Source organism: Carettochelys insculpta, chromosome 2 (genome assembly GCF_033958435.1).
Source record: "Carettochelys insculpta isolate YL-2023 chromosome 2, ASM3395843v1, whole genome shotgun sequence".
NCBI lineage: Eukaryota > Metazoa > Chordata > Testudines > Carettochelyidae > Carettochelys > Carettochelys insculpta.
In genome coordinates this window covers 275,149,887-275,164,055 of record NC_134138.1, presented here as the reverse complement: position 1 = coordinate 275,164,055, position 14,169 = coordinate 275,149,887, and the positions used below count along the sequence as shown (strand labels likewise).

Genomic DNA, 14,169 nt, shown 5'->3' with positions numbered 1-14,169 from the left:
TCACTCGGGCCTTGCAAGGGCTTGCCAGCTGTTGGCTGAGCTATATTTAGAGGGGAGTCCTACCACCCTGTACTGTTTTCTCCTGGTTTAAATGACTAGATCCCTTTCCTGGAGGTGGATCTAGGCCACACACTTCCAGTGCAGCTGGAGGGGAAAGCTGCTGAGTCATCGCCAGGGAGAAGATGGGTTTTTAATAGCTTTCTGTCCTGGTGCGTGTCTGGCCCCAGCGCTCTGGTGTCCCAGGGCTTGCAGTCCTTTACCCTCACAGCCCCTATGGGGCAGCCGAGCATCCCCTTGTCTTATAGAGGCAGTGACTTGCCGCCAGAAGGGACTGCTCTGATCGGCGAGTTTCAGCTGCCAGGCCAGGGAGTCTTGCCTCGGTGGGCAGCTGAGGCACGCAGCCTAAGGGACGTGCCCAGGGTTTGCAAAACATGGGTGGCAGAAAGTCTCTGGAGACCCCGTCCAGTGCCCTGCCCACGAGGCTGATCTTCCCCTGCTGCTACTCTGCAGGCCTGCACCTGGGGAAGCAGCAGGCACTGGGAACCTGCACCCTGAGGCTGGTTTGCAACTGCATGGGGACAGTGGCTCCGGGGAGCGAGATGCAGGTCGCCCCTTCTCCGCCCTCCCAGGGCCACTTGCTGCTACAGCCAGTATCTCAGAGCACACCCAGCTTCGTTCCAGTTTGCCCAGTAGCAACAGCCTGAGGCAGCACTTGGCCCTGTTCCGGGAAGCTAGTGCCAAAATCCCCACAGACGGTAGCGCTGGTGCTTTGTGGCCTTGATAGAGCCATAGACGGACAGACATTCTGGTGGTATGCGGGACGTCCACGTGGCCTAGGCACCCCTCTTTTGGCTGTACCTTCCTCCCTCCGCACGGCGGCAAGCTTAAATCTCTCCGTTCAGCAGGCGTCTCCCCTTCATTCCTAAGTCCGTGTTTTGTCTGTCCCCCATACCCTGCCGTGTGAAGCGACGAGGTGAGGAGAAGGAAAGGGAGCATGGGACATTTGAAATGCTGACCTGGTTCAGAGGGGCAGCCATGTTAGTCTGTTTCAGCAAAAGCAGCCAGGAGTCTGGTGCCCCCTTAAAGACCGTTATAACGGAGTTACTGCGGCCCACGCTTGCTGTGCGTCTTGTAAAAATTAAGCTGCTCCGGCCTGTGCTCGTGAAAGCTGCCTTGACTTTCCCTGTAGAGTCAGCCCCTTAGCGCCTCTGCTGTAGCTCGTTGCCTTTCGGAGGCTAATTTGAGTGGCTGGGGGGTAGCAGCCTACTGACGCTGGGCTCCATTTTACCACTGTTGCGTTCCACCCCAGAAGCGGCTGCAGTGATTCCTGTGACGGTTTGCCTGTCCGTTTAATAAGCGTTAGCATTTGGTGGTAGCACTTCGTGCCTCCCAGGCGCTGAAGATTTATAAAGGCCTAATGCAAGTTAACATTCATGTAACTACTTCAGCACCTTCACCAGCCATGACCTTAAGATGCTGCCCCCGCCTGGTGTGGAGAGCTATAGGCAAGGCTCCAGTCTGTCCAAATTGGCAGAGGCTGGCAGCTTTTTAACATGCATCAGAGCTACTGGCAGTTGCCAAGGCCCTCCTACCAAATTACCCCATTGTTATCAGGCAGGCAGCTGCCTGCTTTCTCGGCACGCTTCCTAGGCCTCTCTCCCACCTGTTTGCTTGGACACCAGCTTGCTACAGTGACAGCGGAACATAAAACCTACAGGGGAGTAGCCAGCGAGTCACTTTCAGTTAGGGTGCTCGTCCTGCAGCCTTGTCCAGTTCAATACTCCCCTCCGTCCTGGTGGCTGCTGGTCCGGTCGGCTGCCACAGTAACATCTGTAGTTCATGGGCCCCCGCGTCTCTGCCGCTAGATGCTGCGGATAAAAACGTGCGACAGCCGCCCAGGCATGTGAGGAAGACGGCATTATCTTGCTTTCAAAGAAGGAAAGGTTCCTTCAGGTGCCACTGACCCACGCAGACTAATGGCTGCCTGCATCGTACACAAGCTGTTTCAGCTCTCTGGCGGCCTGCGTAAAAGGAGGTTTGGAGTCTGAGACCCATGTCCCCATCATAGAGACTGCTGGGGCACCAGCGCCCTTGTGGCAGAAGGGCCGAGCTCGCCCAGCGGCCACCTCTGCAGCTCCAGCCAGCACTATTATTTCTGAGCCCTTTTAAATCCCTGTGCTGAATGAACCGTGTGGTGTTGGCGGGTGCTGCTCCCGCACGCTGACGGGGCACTGGGGTGGGTTTATCAGTCTTCCTGCTCTGATTACGTGGATGCTGTTGGGGCAGGAGAGTGCAGAGCTGCTGAGGGCTCTAGCTATCGGCAGCCCAGGCCAGCCACACACAAGGTGGCTCCCAGCGGGAGCTGTGCGGCGAGGCAGCGAGGGAGTTTGCCCTCCCCGCCGCAGGCTGGAGACACTGGCTGGGTGTAACTGCCTCCCCTGGCTAGTTAGGTCCCAGCAGATTCTCCTGAGCTGTTTCTTTGCCCCACGTGGTTCTGGGGGGAGCCTGGTTTCGGGGTGACGGTGCCTCCTGCTGCTCTCCCTTGTGTTATGAGCACTCCCGGGGGAGAGCCAGGCAGCCTCAGGCTGCAGTGCTGTGCTAAGGGCCATTCTGCGTCCCTGGCTATGACTGGAGGGTCCCCTGGCGGTCTTGGGAGACTGACCTCTTTTGTTGCCCCACCACAGCACCTTCTTCCTTTTGGGGGCCTGCTCGGTATCCTCAGACTGATGTGCTGCACCTCTGCCACTCTCCACCAGCACAGAGCAAGCTGCCTCTGCAGTCCCCCTAGAGCAGCCTGGGTGCCCCCGCGCATGTCCTGACCCCCTCCCCTCCATCTTCTTCTGCTGCAGGTTCCCTACTATGAGTTTCTGGAGCTGAAGTCGAGTTGGCAGAGGGCCGCCTACCTCAGGGACAAAATGAACAAAGCTGTGGGGGAAGAGATGGCGAAATAAACCCCCACCCTCTCGCTGGAGCATCGGCGAGGGAGAGGATTGTCTCAGCCGGCTGGAGGGCGCGTGGTGCTGCTGTGAAGGGGCACTGAGCTGCCCAGGGGCGGGAAGGAGGCCGACAGGGTGGGTAGCTTAAGGGCTGTAAATGCGCATTGAAATAAACAGCCTCCTGTGTAGCCCAGCATTACCGCCGTCCCAGCCGGTGGGCTGTTCCCCTGCGTGCTGTGTGCTCCTGCAGGGGGCTGCCCAGTCCCTGCACATCAGCACAGTGGGAGCTCTGGGAAAGCTGTTTGCTGGGCTCTGACCAGAGGGGCCCAGCTCTGTGGGAGCTCATTAAAGTCTGGTGTGGCTGCAGGAGGTGAATGGGGTTGGTGAGATCCAGCCATGGGGAGGGGTGTGTCAGTGAAGAGCCACTCTCTACCTTCTGGCTCTTGATTTCCTGCTCAGCTGGCTGGCAGAGGTGGCCTGGAGCCATCTGCCCTCCCTGGCTGCTCCCTGGGTGGTGGGGAACGCACGGGCTTACGCAGGCTCTCAGCAGAAGTGAACCAGAGGCCATTGAAACGGTGGCCTGTCACCTAAAGGCCGGAGCAATGCCCCCGACTCCCCGCACAGGTTCCAGGAGGGCCATGCTGAATCTGCCTTAACCCTTGTAGCTGCTCAGGAGTAGCAGGACCACAGGGCCTCTTCTTCAGGGGTAGGGCAGCAAGTGGGGGAGGGGGTTACTCTTAGCTAGCGAGAGGGATGGGGAAAGTGCAGGGCCACGCAGTGGGCAAAGGAGCTGATGTGAGTCAGGGACATGGAGCTGCAGCCCCTTCACAGCCTGCCTGACGAGCCAGGGGCTGAGCTCATTGAGCTGCGCTGGATGAAGGAAGGGAGAGGCTAACATGGGTGTGTGTTCCACATGGGGATCCCCGCGAGCCCAGCTAAGGCAGGGGGTGAGATGCAGCAAGGAATCCGCCTCCTTCAAACCAGCCTGGTGCCCCAATTCCCTAGGGCTTCGGCAGGCCTAGGCTTTGGATTGCCACCCACAGAGATCGTCGGTCTGGCCCAGAACTTCCCAGGTGCACGTGACTCCTCTGCTCCGCTCGGTGGAAACCTGGGCCCGGCCTGCTTTGGAAAGCCTACAGGCGCAGGAGTCAACATTCAAACAACCATTTCACTGCCCTGTTTGCCCTCCAAAGAGCGCCGCATCCGCAAAAAAGACCAGGCCGAGGCAAAGCCCGGAGCCAGCCAGCCTGCTGTGTACTCCCCAGCACACTGCAGCACCACCGCCGCGGCAGCAGCGTGACACCAGGGTCACTGGCTGCTGGGCAGTACAGTAATGCCTCAGTTTACACAAAGGTTCCCGTCCTGTGCACGCCCCCAGCCCCACATAACCCGAATGTCGTGTAAGTCACAGGCGGCTTTTTTCCCCAGCAGAACACGTGTTCTGCAGCGGGGGAAGCAGCAGGAGCACCTGGAGCTCCTTTTGGAAGGTAAGTCCTGGGGTTGCGGGGGTGGACAGATGGGGAGGGTTAAGCCTGGGGGGGTGGGTTGAGGGTGGGGGCTGGGGAGGCTAAGCCTGGGGTGGGTTAGGGCTGCAGGGGGGATGCGGGGTGGAGTTGGCTGGGGGCGGGGGGGTTGTTGAAGTGGAGCAGTGAGTGGGAGGTTTGAACCAGGGCAGCGGGTGGTGAGCAGGTCTAGGGGGTTGAGCCAGGCAGGGGTGAGCTGGAGCCAGAGCTGGGCACGGGTGAGGGGGAGCGGGGTCTGATGTGCATTTCAAGTGTTCACTGTATCAGAAAGCTGGGTCCTAGCACTTGTCAGGCAGGGCGAATCCCATCAGCCAGTCGCACTTGGGCCCCAGCCCACGTCAGGGATCCGCTCAGAAGAGCCTTTTACAACTAAAAATGGCCCCGTTGCTTCTGCGAGGAGTCACAGAGGCACTTTGTTACCTGGGAGACAGTGGCGCCAAGCGCTGGTCTGGCACCTGCAGGTACGGCAGGGAACTGGCCGCCTGCTGCACCCGCCTTTTGGCCCCGATCCTGGGCTGTGTGACTGCTAAGGGAGATGATGCACAATGGTGGCTGGCGTGTTGGGGCTCACCAGCTGCGCTCCAGGGACACGCGCTCTGGCCAGCAATGCTGAGGTTGTGCCGTTCCAGCGCGGGTACAAGTCCCTTCACTTCCAAACCGCTGGGGGCTGTAGCCAGCCCTGATGGGTGTCAGCTCCTCAGCTCACTGCCCCCATGTGAAATAGACTCTCTGCTCCCTGCCAAGGCTTACATAGGACAGCTGCTGGCCCAGCTCCACCGGGCCATTTGCACGGTAAAGTTGTAACTGAGTTGCCCACCTGTGCGGCAGTTGGCCCCGCGGTGCATTGGCTTTGACCAAGGAAGGAACAGAGACGTTACAACCTGTCCCTTCAGTGCTCTCTGGCTGAATGCTAAAGAGGCTGTCAGGGCCCAGCTCTGCCTTCCTGCTCTAGGGATAGCTCAGTGGTTTGCACATCAGCCTGGTGAATGTAGGGTTGTGAGCCCAGCCCTTGAGGGGGCTATTTAGGGGTCTGGGGCAAATAGATTTAAAAAAAAGAAAATCTGAGGGATGGTGCTTGGCTCTGCCATGAGCACAGGGGACTGGACTTGATGACCTCCCAAGCTCCTGTCCAGCTCTAGGAGATGTGTGCCTGTGTTTTAGGCCACTGGGGTGTGCAGCCATGGGATGACTCCCAGCTCCAGCCCAGTCTACCCTGCCTCATGAGCGCCCCAGAGTCTGGGACACCAAAGCACCAGGCCCCGTGTGGAGGGTCCAATTTCTGTGCAGCTGCAACCTTGTCACATCCCAGGGGCAGCTCCCAGGCTGGCTGGGAAGGGAGCAGGAGAGGGGAAATCCTGCCTCGTTGCCTCCCTTGGGCAGAGCTTTGGGCTGGGGTCCTGCACAGCGGGTAACTGCACAGAGGCTCTGGGCCTGGCCTTTTGCAGCGGGCATCCCTGAGACAGATCAGCTGCTTTCAAGGTGGTGGGGAAATCCCTACTGCTGCACCAGCCTCCCCTGGGCTCCTGAGCACAAGGCTGATAATTGGGGGGGGGGAGATCCCCCCCATTACCACCCCCATGGTTTGGACACCCCCCCCCAGAGGCGCTTTTGATGGGGGAAGATGGGCCTGTGGGGGAGGGGTGGCAAACCATAAAGATTTTTCATCTGCCCTGGTTGCTATGTTACCGGCCTGTTGGAAGCCTGACTTCCCTCACTGTTGCCATGGAGACGCAGGGAAGGTCTGTTTCTATGGTTACAGGCTGGGCTGTCCCTGGGCCAAGCCGGTTATGTTCCTGCTTGTGGGACACGCCTGCTCCCGGCCGCAAGGAACACCTCGGGGTGGGGTGGGGTGGCGGGGGCTGACCTGCCCGGTGGGTCTCCCAGGGCTGTGCGGTGGCACCAGGGGCCCTCAGGCGCTCACAGCGCACGGCCCAGGCCCTAGAACTAAAGGCGGATCACCACGAGCGGTGCAGGGCCTTGGACACACAGCGGCGCGATCCTAAATCTGTCCCCAGCGGGAAGCAAGGCCTTGCAGGCAGCACCTGCCTGTGTTGCGTCTCCACTGCCCGGCAAGCCCTTTGCTAGTGCAAGAGCAGCTGCCCCACCTCCCACACACACACACAGGCGCCAGCCCCTCCCCCGAGGTGGGAAAGTGCCCCCAAATTTACTTGAGTAAGTGTGCAGCAGCCGTCACGGCTGGGTACTTGAGTGCAATAAAGCTGGAGGTGGGGGGAGTGCTTTGACTCAGGTAGTTTGCCAGTGGGACACCGGTGACTTGTAATTAAGCATCACCCCCCCCCGGCAGCTGTACTTTTACTCAAGGAAATGTTGGGGTACTTGTCCCACCTCTGACCGCCACTCGGACGCACGCCTGGCCCTGCCATGGCAGGCAGCCCGGATGGCGACTGGGAGCAGGTGGTTTTTGTATAATCGGCACCTGAGGCCACCAGGGTTATGGTCCACGAAAGCCACTGAGCTGCTGCTCCCGTAGCGGGCTGGGTGGCAGGGCCCCATGCCGTGGTACCAATCGGTAGAGCGGGCTGCGGCCAGAGCCCCTCTCTTGTCAGCAATCCGGGAGGGGCACCCTGCTTCCCCTGCCGCTCCTTTGCCTTCCCCAGGCCCTGGGCGGCTGCAGGTGGGGTCGAACCAGCCCCTTAGTGCTGACAAGCCGCGTGCTCCCTGCACGCCCCCCTTACCAGTGTGCAGGGCTGGTAGGAGCCAGCAGCCAATGCTCTGCATCCCCCCGGGGCCCATCCCCAAGCATCACTGGACCACAGTCCCGCCCGTAGGCACTGCAAGCTGTCAGCCTGATCCCAGCGCCCAGCTGGCACCACTTTCCTCGTGCGATGCCCCCGGGCGGCAGGCCTCTGCCTCCCTGACCCGGGCTTCTGGGGGGGGTAGAAATGCTTGGCCCCGGGGAAGCAGAGAGGTACCATGGCACAGAGGGGCAGGTTCCCACCCTGGGTGCAATGGCACGTGGCTGGAGCGATTTATAAATAAACCAGGGGGTGGGGCTCCTGCTGCCCCAACAACAGCCCCAAGCACCCCCACCCAGCCGCCCGGGAAGCCAAAAGGAAGTCAGTCACTTCTGTCCCCATGCGCAGCTGGCCTCTGCGTGGTTCACAAACCCCATGCACCTGGTCTTTGCCCACGAAAGCTCATGCTCCAAAATATCTGTTAGTCTATAAGGCGCCCCAGGACTTCTTGTTTTGAAGATACAGATGAACTCAGCCACCGCGCTGATACTTCTCTCCAAGAATGTGGGACAGGCCCAGGGCCGCACCCTTCCCTGATAGTCATAGGGAAAGTGCGAGGTCTGGGATGCAAGCTGGGTGCAGAAACCTAAGCTAACCTGGGTCTGCTGGGCGCCAGGGGGTGGGGCTTCTGCTGCTGCCACTTGGCGAGGTCCATAAAAGGCTATTAGCCAAGGGTAGGCTATTAGCCCTGGCCTCTGATTGTCAGGGGCTGGAGATGGATGGGAGGAGACAAATTGCTTGATCATTGTCTTTGGCCTGCCCTGTCTGGGGCACCTGGCACTGGCCTCTGTTGGCAGACGGGCTACTGGGCTGGATGGACCTTTGGTCTGACCCAGTGTGGCCGTTCTTGTGTTCTAAAAGAGCCGTAAACCCCCCAGTGGGAGCTGAGCTATTTTGCAAGGGCTCAGCAGCAGCCCATGCAGGCTGCCCTGCTTCTGCGCAGAGAACTACAGGGAGCTGCTTAAAGCAGCAGCTGGCTGCTGTGTGCCTGAGGCAGTCCATGGGCCGGATTTTGGCCACCCCTGCCCTGAGCCATGGGGATTTCAGTGCTCGAAGGAGGCACACCCTTGCCAGGAGTAAGGGCTGAATGGAGGAGCTGAACCTACAGCTGCAGCGGCAAACCTGGTGCAGTGTGGGGAGGAGACACTTGGGAAGCTAATAACCTGAGGGAGGGATGCTCTGGGGGTCAGGGACCAGTTATTCCCCAGATGGGAGGTAGAATGAGACCTAACAGGCTTGGCTTGGGCTGCAGGCTCGAGATGACAGAAGACCGTGTGGGCCAGCATGTTGAACCATGGGGCTGTGGGTGCCCAACCAGAACATGGTTCATTAACTTCACAGGTAGTCAGAGGGCGCTGATGGTATTGCTACGCTCTGAGCCAGTCGGTGGCAAGTGTGAAGGAGGAGCTAGTTTGATTGTGGTGGGTGCTGGAGAGCCAGGCCTCTGGGAGAACCAGGTTCAGATCCCAACTCAGGAAAGTCCCTTAGGAGCCTGACTATCTCTGGAGATCTGGGGCTAAGATCTGGTCCCTGTAGCACCTTAGCCCAGAGCAGAGGGTATGAATTCTCTGTTGGACTAACTGGAGTCAGTGTGTGCTAGCAGGCCCCAGCACCTGGTAACATGGAACTAGGACTTCCAGTCCATGCCAGCTGGGACCAGTTGGTGCACCTGAGGATTTACGCTGTCCTGATGCAGACAGTCCCAGGTAGGCAAGTGTTACTTTCTGTACTGCCCATCTGGGGATTCTGCATCCTCTGTCATGGCCCCTGGGACTCTCCCAAGCCAGCAAGCAGCTCCTAACTGAGGGGCATGGGGCGTCTTGTGTGCATTCCCGTCTGGTTCACAGGCTTAGGTGTCCCTCTCACGTTGGGTGCATCTCGTTAGATGGTGACCCACAGCTTTGAAAGGCCGGGGGGGGCCTCAAAGCAGCCAACACACCTGGGACGTGGGGCAGCACTGCCAATGGCTAAGAAGTCCAACTCTCGAGCCGCTCCTGGCTCCCAGTAGACATGTGGATGCCCTGGAGCAGCCCAGCTCTCCGCTGTGGCCCATTCCCAGCCTGCTGGGCCCATGTTGAAATGTCAGAGCCCTCGTGCAAAGGGCCCTGCCCCTCACCCACTGGCCTGCGAGCACGCAGGAGGTCTCCATCCTGGAGAGCCTTTAGAATGCAGCCGCCATCTGCCCAAGGCAAACGACCAAGCCAGCTGGGTGGGGGAGCAGTGACGAGGCTCAGTGACTTTGCGTCCTTGGGTGCTTTGGTGGCAGCGACTTTGTTTACCGCCTTCGGGTTTAGCCTGAGGGGAAGACAGGAGCCGTGGGAGATGTTCAGCCGTCTCCCAGGCCGCCGTCGAGCAGAAGGCTCAGCAGGCTCTGCGGGTCAGCCCGTCGCTGGGCGTTTCCTGGTCTCCCAGACGTGCGGGGTCCGTCGGGAGAAGGTGGGCACTGCCCCGCCCTTGCGAGAATTGAACTCGTCATCTAGAGAGAAGTTATCCAAGAGCAGAACTGGTGCACTCCTCAGTGAGCGGGGTGGGGGTTTGCAGTGCTGCCCAGCCAACCGAGGGAGGGGAACAATTCCCGTGGGCCCCTTTGAAACACTGAGGCAGCACCGTTCCATGCAGCTCTAGAGCTGGGGGAAGGGCCCAGCGCCATGCTCCAGGCAGCGCTAAGGGCTGACTGCCCTTGGCCCCGCCCCTTGCACCCAAGGCTCCGCCCATTCCAGGGACTCGGAGCAGGCCCCGCCCATACCTTGCCCCGGGGGCCCACTGGGTGTAGCCCTGTCACTCCCAGGCCAAGACGTGGGGTGAGCTTGGGCTCTTAGCGCTTCGCAGGGGCTGAAGTTGGCGCTGGCCATCAACCAAGGGGAACATTCCCCAGTGCAACCCCAACCCCACAGTCCCCTGTCCTGCCAGTGGGAGGGGGTGAACCTGCCCGTGAAACTGACTAGGCAGGGACAATGAAAGTGACCCCCTTAGAAAAGTGAAACTGACAAATCTTCACGCTGGCTGAAACTCAGTGTAAAGCTGCAGGGAAACCAGAGCCCAGCCCACACGACTAGCCGGACGAGCTAACACCGGCGAGGGTGCTGGGATGTGTACCATACAGTCACTGCCACTTGGCACGGGCCCTTTCCAGCTAATTCCTCATCCATGTCACTGGACCCAGGACTTCCTGGGTAAGGACAAAACCGGCCCCAGAGAGCTGCTGGCACAGAGGCAGCTGCTCCTCCACCCCAGGGAAATTCTTCCTGAGGCTATTTTTTTCCCTCTGCTGCAGCGGTGGGGAGGCAGCAGAGAGCAAGTCCGCCCCATGGCTACCAGACGGCCTGGGTCGAAAGCACTGCAGTGCATTAGGCCAAAGCCAGGCCCTAGGCTCAGGGGAATAGAGTGCAGAAAAACCCAAGCCGGGCTGGAGAACCTGCAGCGGCTGCAGGGCCTGGCTGATGCAAACGATGAGCGAGCCGATGAAAGAGCAATTCCCAAGCGCTGAGCTGAGGCAGCAGCGTGGAGACAGATGCAGCCAGGGTCATGGTACCAATTAACAGCCCCAGCGACTCTCACCCCAGACACAGCCCAAAGAGGGAAGGTGGGGCCCCTTCCTCCAGCAAAGTTCTGACCCCCCAGCCAGAGCCAACCCAGAGCTGCTGCAGTGCCAGGGTGGGTGTGGGCTCGAGCTTGGAGCGCCTGCTCCAGTGGGCCCCCGGCTTTGGGTCAGGCCTCTAGGGCGGGATGGAGACACCCCTGCTCGTTAAGTGACAGCAATGGAACAGCCTTTACGTGGTAACGCCTGGGCCTGGCTCTTCGGGGCTGGGCTTGACCTGGTGAGCTCCCTGCCTGTCCCATTAAATCCTACTGCGGAGAAGGAGGCCACAGTCTGGAAATGGATCAGAGTCACAGTCCTAGAGGTTACCGCTTCCAGAGCCCTTTCCCTCCCCACATTACTGCAGGCTGGACAGACCAGGGGAGAAGGTTCCAGTCCCTCATGCAAACAGCCCGTGTGATTGTCTGGGGAGAATCTGCCCCACCCACCTCTCCCTCCTCGGTTCCCTGACACCAGGGTAGGGCCTGGCCAGCCCCTGGTCACCCCACGATGGCTGCAGCAGACTCTGCAGGGCCTGGGAGGAGTGAAGGGCCAGTCCCCGCACTGCTGCAGAGCGCCGAGCTTGTGCCCCGTCCACCTGGGGGCCTCGCAGGCGCTCTGGAGCAGGACGGCATCGGGCCTTGTGCAGCTGAGTTGGGCCTTCCTCGGAACAACCAGGGGCCGTGTCTCCCCCAGCTCCTCGCGGCCCAGAGAACAACCGCCAGGCAACGGGCTCGCACCACACCCTCAAGACCTCCTGCAGGCAGGGGGCTGGCAGTGCAGGCAGCATCAAGCCCCGCCAGGGCTGAGCCCCCTGCACAGGGGGGTCTTCTGAGGAGCTGGTTGAAGGCCCCCTCTGCACACCAGAGTGCAAGGAACAGCCCCGGCCTAACGGAGAACCAGCCTCTCCTCCCCCTGCCCTCGGCCTACCCAGAGTCAGCCGCATCTCCGCACCCACAGCTAGAGGGCCTGGTTCTCTGCCGCTGAGCGTAGCCTCCTGCGCTCTCTGCCCCACCTGCATCCCAGTCTCCCCCCACCTCTGCCCTGCTCCTTCATGTCCTCCTCTCGGGGCACTTTCTTAAAGGGACCCCCTCAGCCTCAAACAGCCCCAGCTCTCTGGTTCCAAGCACCGAGAGCTCCCGCGCTCAGAGCAGGGGAGAAGAGCCGGGAGGGGTGATGCATATTTTTTTGGTTGAGCATCTTTACTCTGGCTGGAGTGTCTCTGCCCCCTGCGCAAGCCAGTGGCTTGGCGGGTATTTGATTGTCTTGCACATGGCAACGGGGACGAGGGGACAGTCCAGCCAAACACCACTGTGAAGCCTCAACAATTGGCTGAGCGAAGCCGGGGCCAGGCAGAGGGCTGGCTAACGGGAATTCGTTTTTTAACAAGCTAACGACATTTTTGCAGAGCAGTGCGCAGCAAGGCGGCAGTGCTGCCTACTGGGTAGGGACCCAGGAGAGCTTGGGTCTGTTCTTAGCTCAGCCGTCAGCCTGCTGCGGGAGCCTGGGCAAGTCACGGCAAAGCCCCCTGCCTCAGTTTCCCCAGCTGTGACCACGGGGAGACCCATGCTTTGCAAAGCATTCGGACAGCTGATGCTCAACCGCGCTGCGTAAGAGCTACAGCTCATCCTGTAACCACAGGCAGGCACTGTTCTTACCCTCAGTCTCCCTCCTCTGCTTACCCCCTACCGCTGCCATCTGCTCTCCTCGTGTCCCAGCAGAGGCCCGGAGCCTGCAACAAGATCCATGAGCTCTTGCCTTTCAGGGACGTAGCAGCTGCCAAGTCCGTGGGGCACGGACCAGAATTCCCGCTAATTATTTCCATGGTTGGGAATCAATTTTATTCAGCGCACCAACGTGCGTGCGCATGTGCACCACCGGTCAAAACACAAGCTGCCGGCTGAGGGTGCTCTGCTAATCAGCTGGGCAGCCACCCCCGCGCTCAGCTTCCAGGGAACCCCCAGCAAGGCCGCCGATTTCCTGGGTGGGCTTAAGGCCCTGCCACAGGGCTCCGCTCGGCACCACAAAACCAAACCTTTGCCCCTCACAGGCCTGTGGGCTGGGAAATCAGGGCCCAAACCCGCCACTACCTGCAGTGCTAGACCGGGGCTTGATCGCCTCTGCGGGCGAGGCCTGGCTGCTTTAGTCACCAGTCACCCACAGGAAGCAGAGGACGGCAGAACCTCTCCAGCTCCTAAGACCCTGGTCATCCAGTTAACCCCACAATGCCCAGGCTCCTGCAGCCCCCGTCCTGCTAGTCCTGATCCATGTGACTGGCGCAGGTCAGCTCCTTAATGGGTGTCAATCGGCACAAAAGTCGGTGAAGTGACACCGATTTCCCCCCGCCAGGAGTTTGCCCTGAGACGCTGTTGAAAGGAGGTGAGCGCAGCTTTGCAATGGATTGTGGCAGCCCGAAGTCTCTTTCCAGTTGTGCCACCAACTTACTGTGTGACCCTGGCCCTGTCTCTTTGAGGCCGCGTGCCTCAGTTTCCCCCGGTAACATAAGAACACTGCCCCACCTTCGGGAAGCACTTTGAAAGGTGCCGTATGGCATGAGCGCCGCGTTCCAGAGCTGGTAGCTAGCGGCTTGTCCAAATCGCTACTCCCTTCTGCTCCAGGAGCTTCAGAAACAGCTATTCCACCCTCAGCTGGGCCAGAGAAGGCAGATGCGAACAGGACTACAGAATCCACAGAACTGGCAAGAGCCTCTGACGATTCACAGCCAGGGAGAAGTCCACCTGAAAGAGTACCAGAGTGGCTGAAGCTGCCAGGTGTCATCTGGGATCAGAGGGAGAGCTTTCCCGCCTCACTCTGTGAAAACTACCTGTGCAGAGCCTCACTGCAGGAGTCAACTGCCAGGACATGGGATCTCAAAAGTGTTCAGTTTCATTGCTGAGGAGCAGGATGTGGTTCGTCTGTCCCAGGCGTGACAGGAAAGGCCCTGGACCTCTGCAAAAGCTGCTGTTTGGATTGTTTCTGTCTGCTGCCACCCTCAATCTCCGAGCCATCCCATTTGCCTCGATTGTGTTGACTTGCCTAATTTCTATCATTAATGCTTCATTGTTGGTGCTAATTGCCAAAAAGCAGTGGCTATTGCGCCGTAATTAAGGTACTGGGCTTCTAGCAAAATACCCATGGTATCAATTAGTCTGAAAGTTTTAGGTTAGGGCATGACGTGGAAGAGAGGCTCCTGAATAGTCCTGGCTGGGATGATTTAGTTGGGGTTGGTCCTGCTTTGGGCAGGGGGCTGGACTTGATGACCTCCTGAGGTCCCTTCCAGCCTTCAGATTCTAGGAGGCTGTGATGGTATGATGTGTCTGATAAAGGTGATTTAGCCACCAAGCACGTGCCTTTTGGTGAGGAAGGGCCAATACTGC

General features: G+C 59.7%; 1 protein-coding gene and 1 non-coding gene across 2 annotated transcripts in view; both read left to right on the top strand.

Annotated features, from left to right (window-relative positions):
• TBRG4 (transforming growth factor beta regulator 4) overlaps nucleotides 1-3,000 on the top strand; it is a 30,686-nt gene extending 27,686 nt beyond the window's left edge. The window contains exon 11 of the mRNA XM_074986345.1: nucleotides 2,850-3,000. Coding sequence (XP_074842446.1) covers nucleotides 2,850-2,951 — 102 coding nt within the window. The 3' untranslated portion in view covers nucleotides 2,952-3,000. The remainder of the gene's footprint in view (nucleotides 1-2,849) is intronic.
• LOC142009870 (small nucleolar RNA SNORA5) lies at nucleotides 1,759-1,897 on the top strand. Its single transcript, XR_012644633.1, has one exon. It is a non-coding gene; the product is annotated as a small nucleolar RNA SNORA5 (small nucleolar RNA).
• Nucleotides 3,001-14,169: the final 11,169 nt, after the last annotated feature.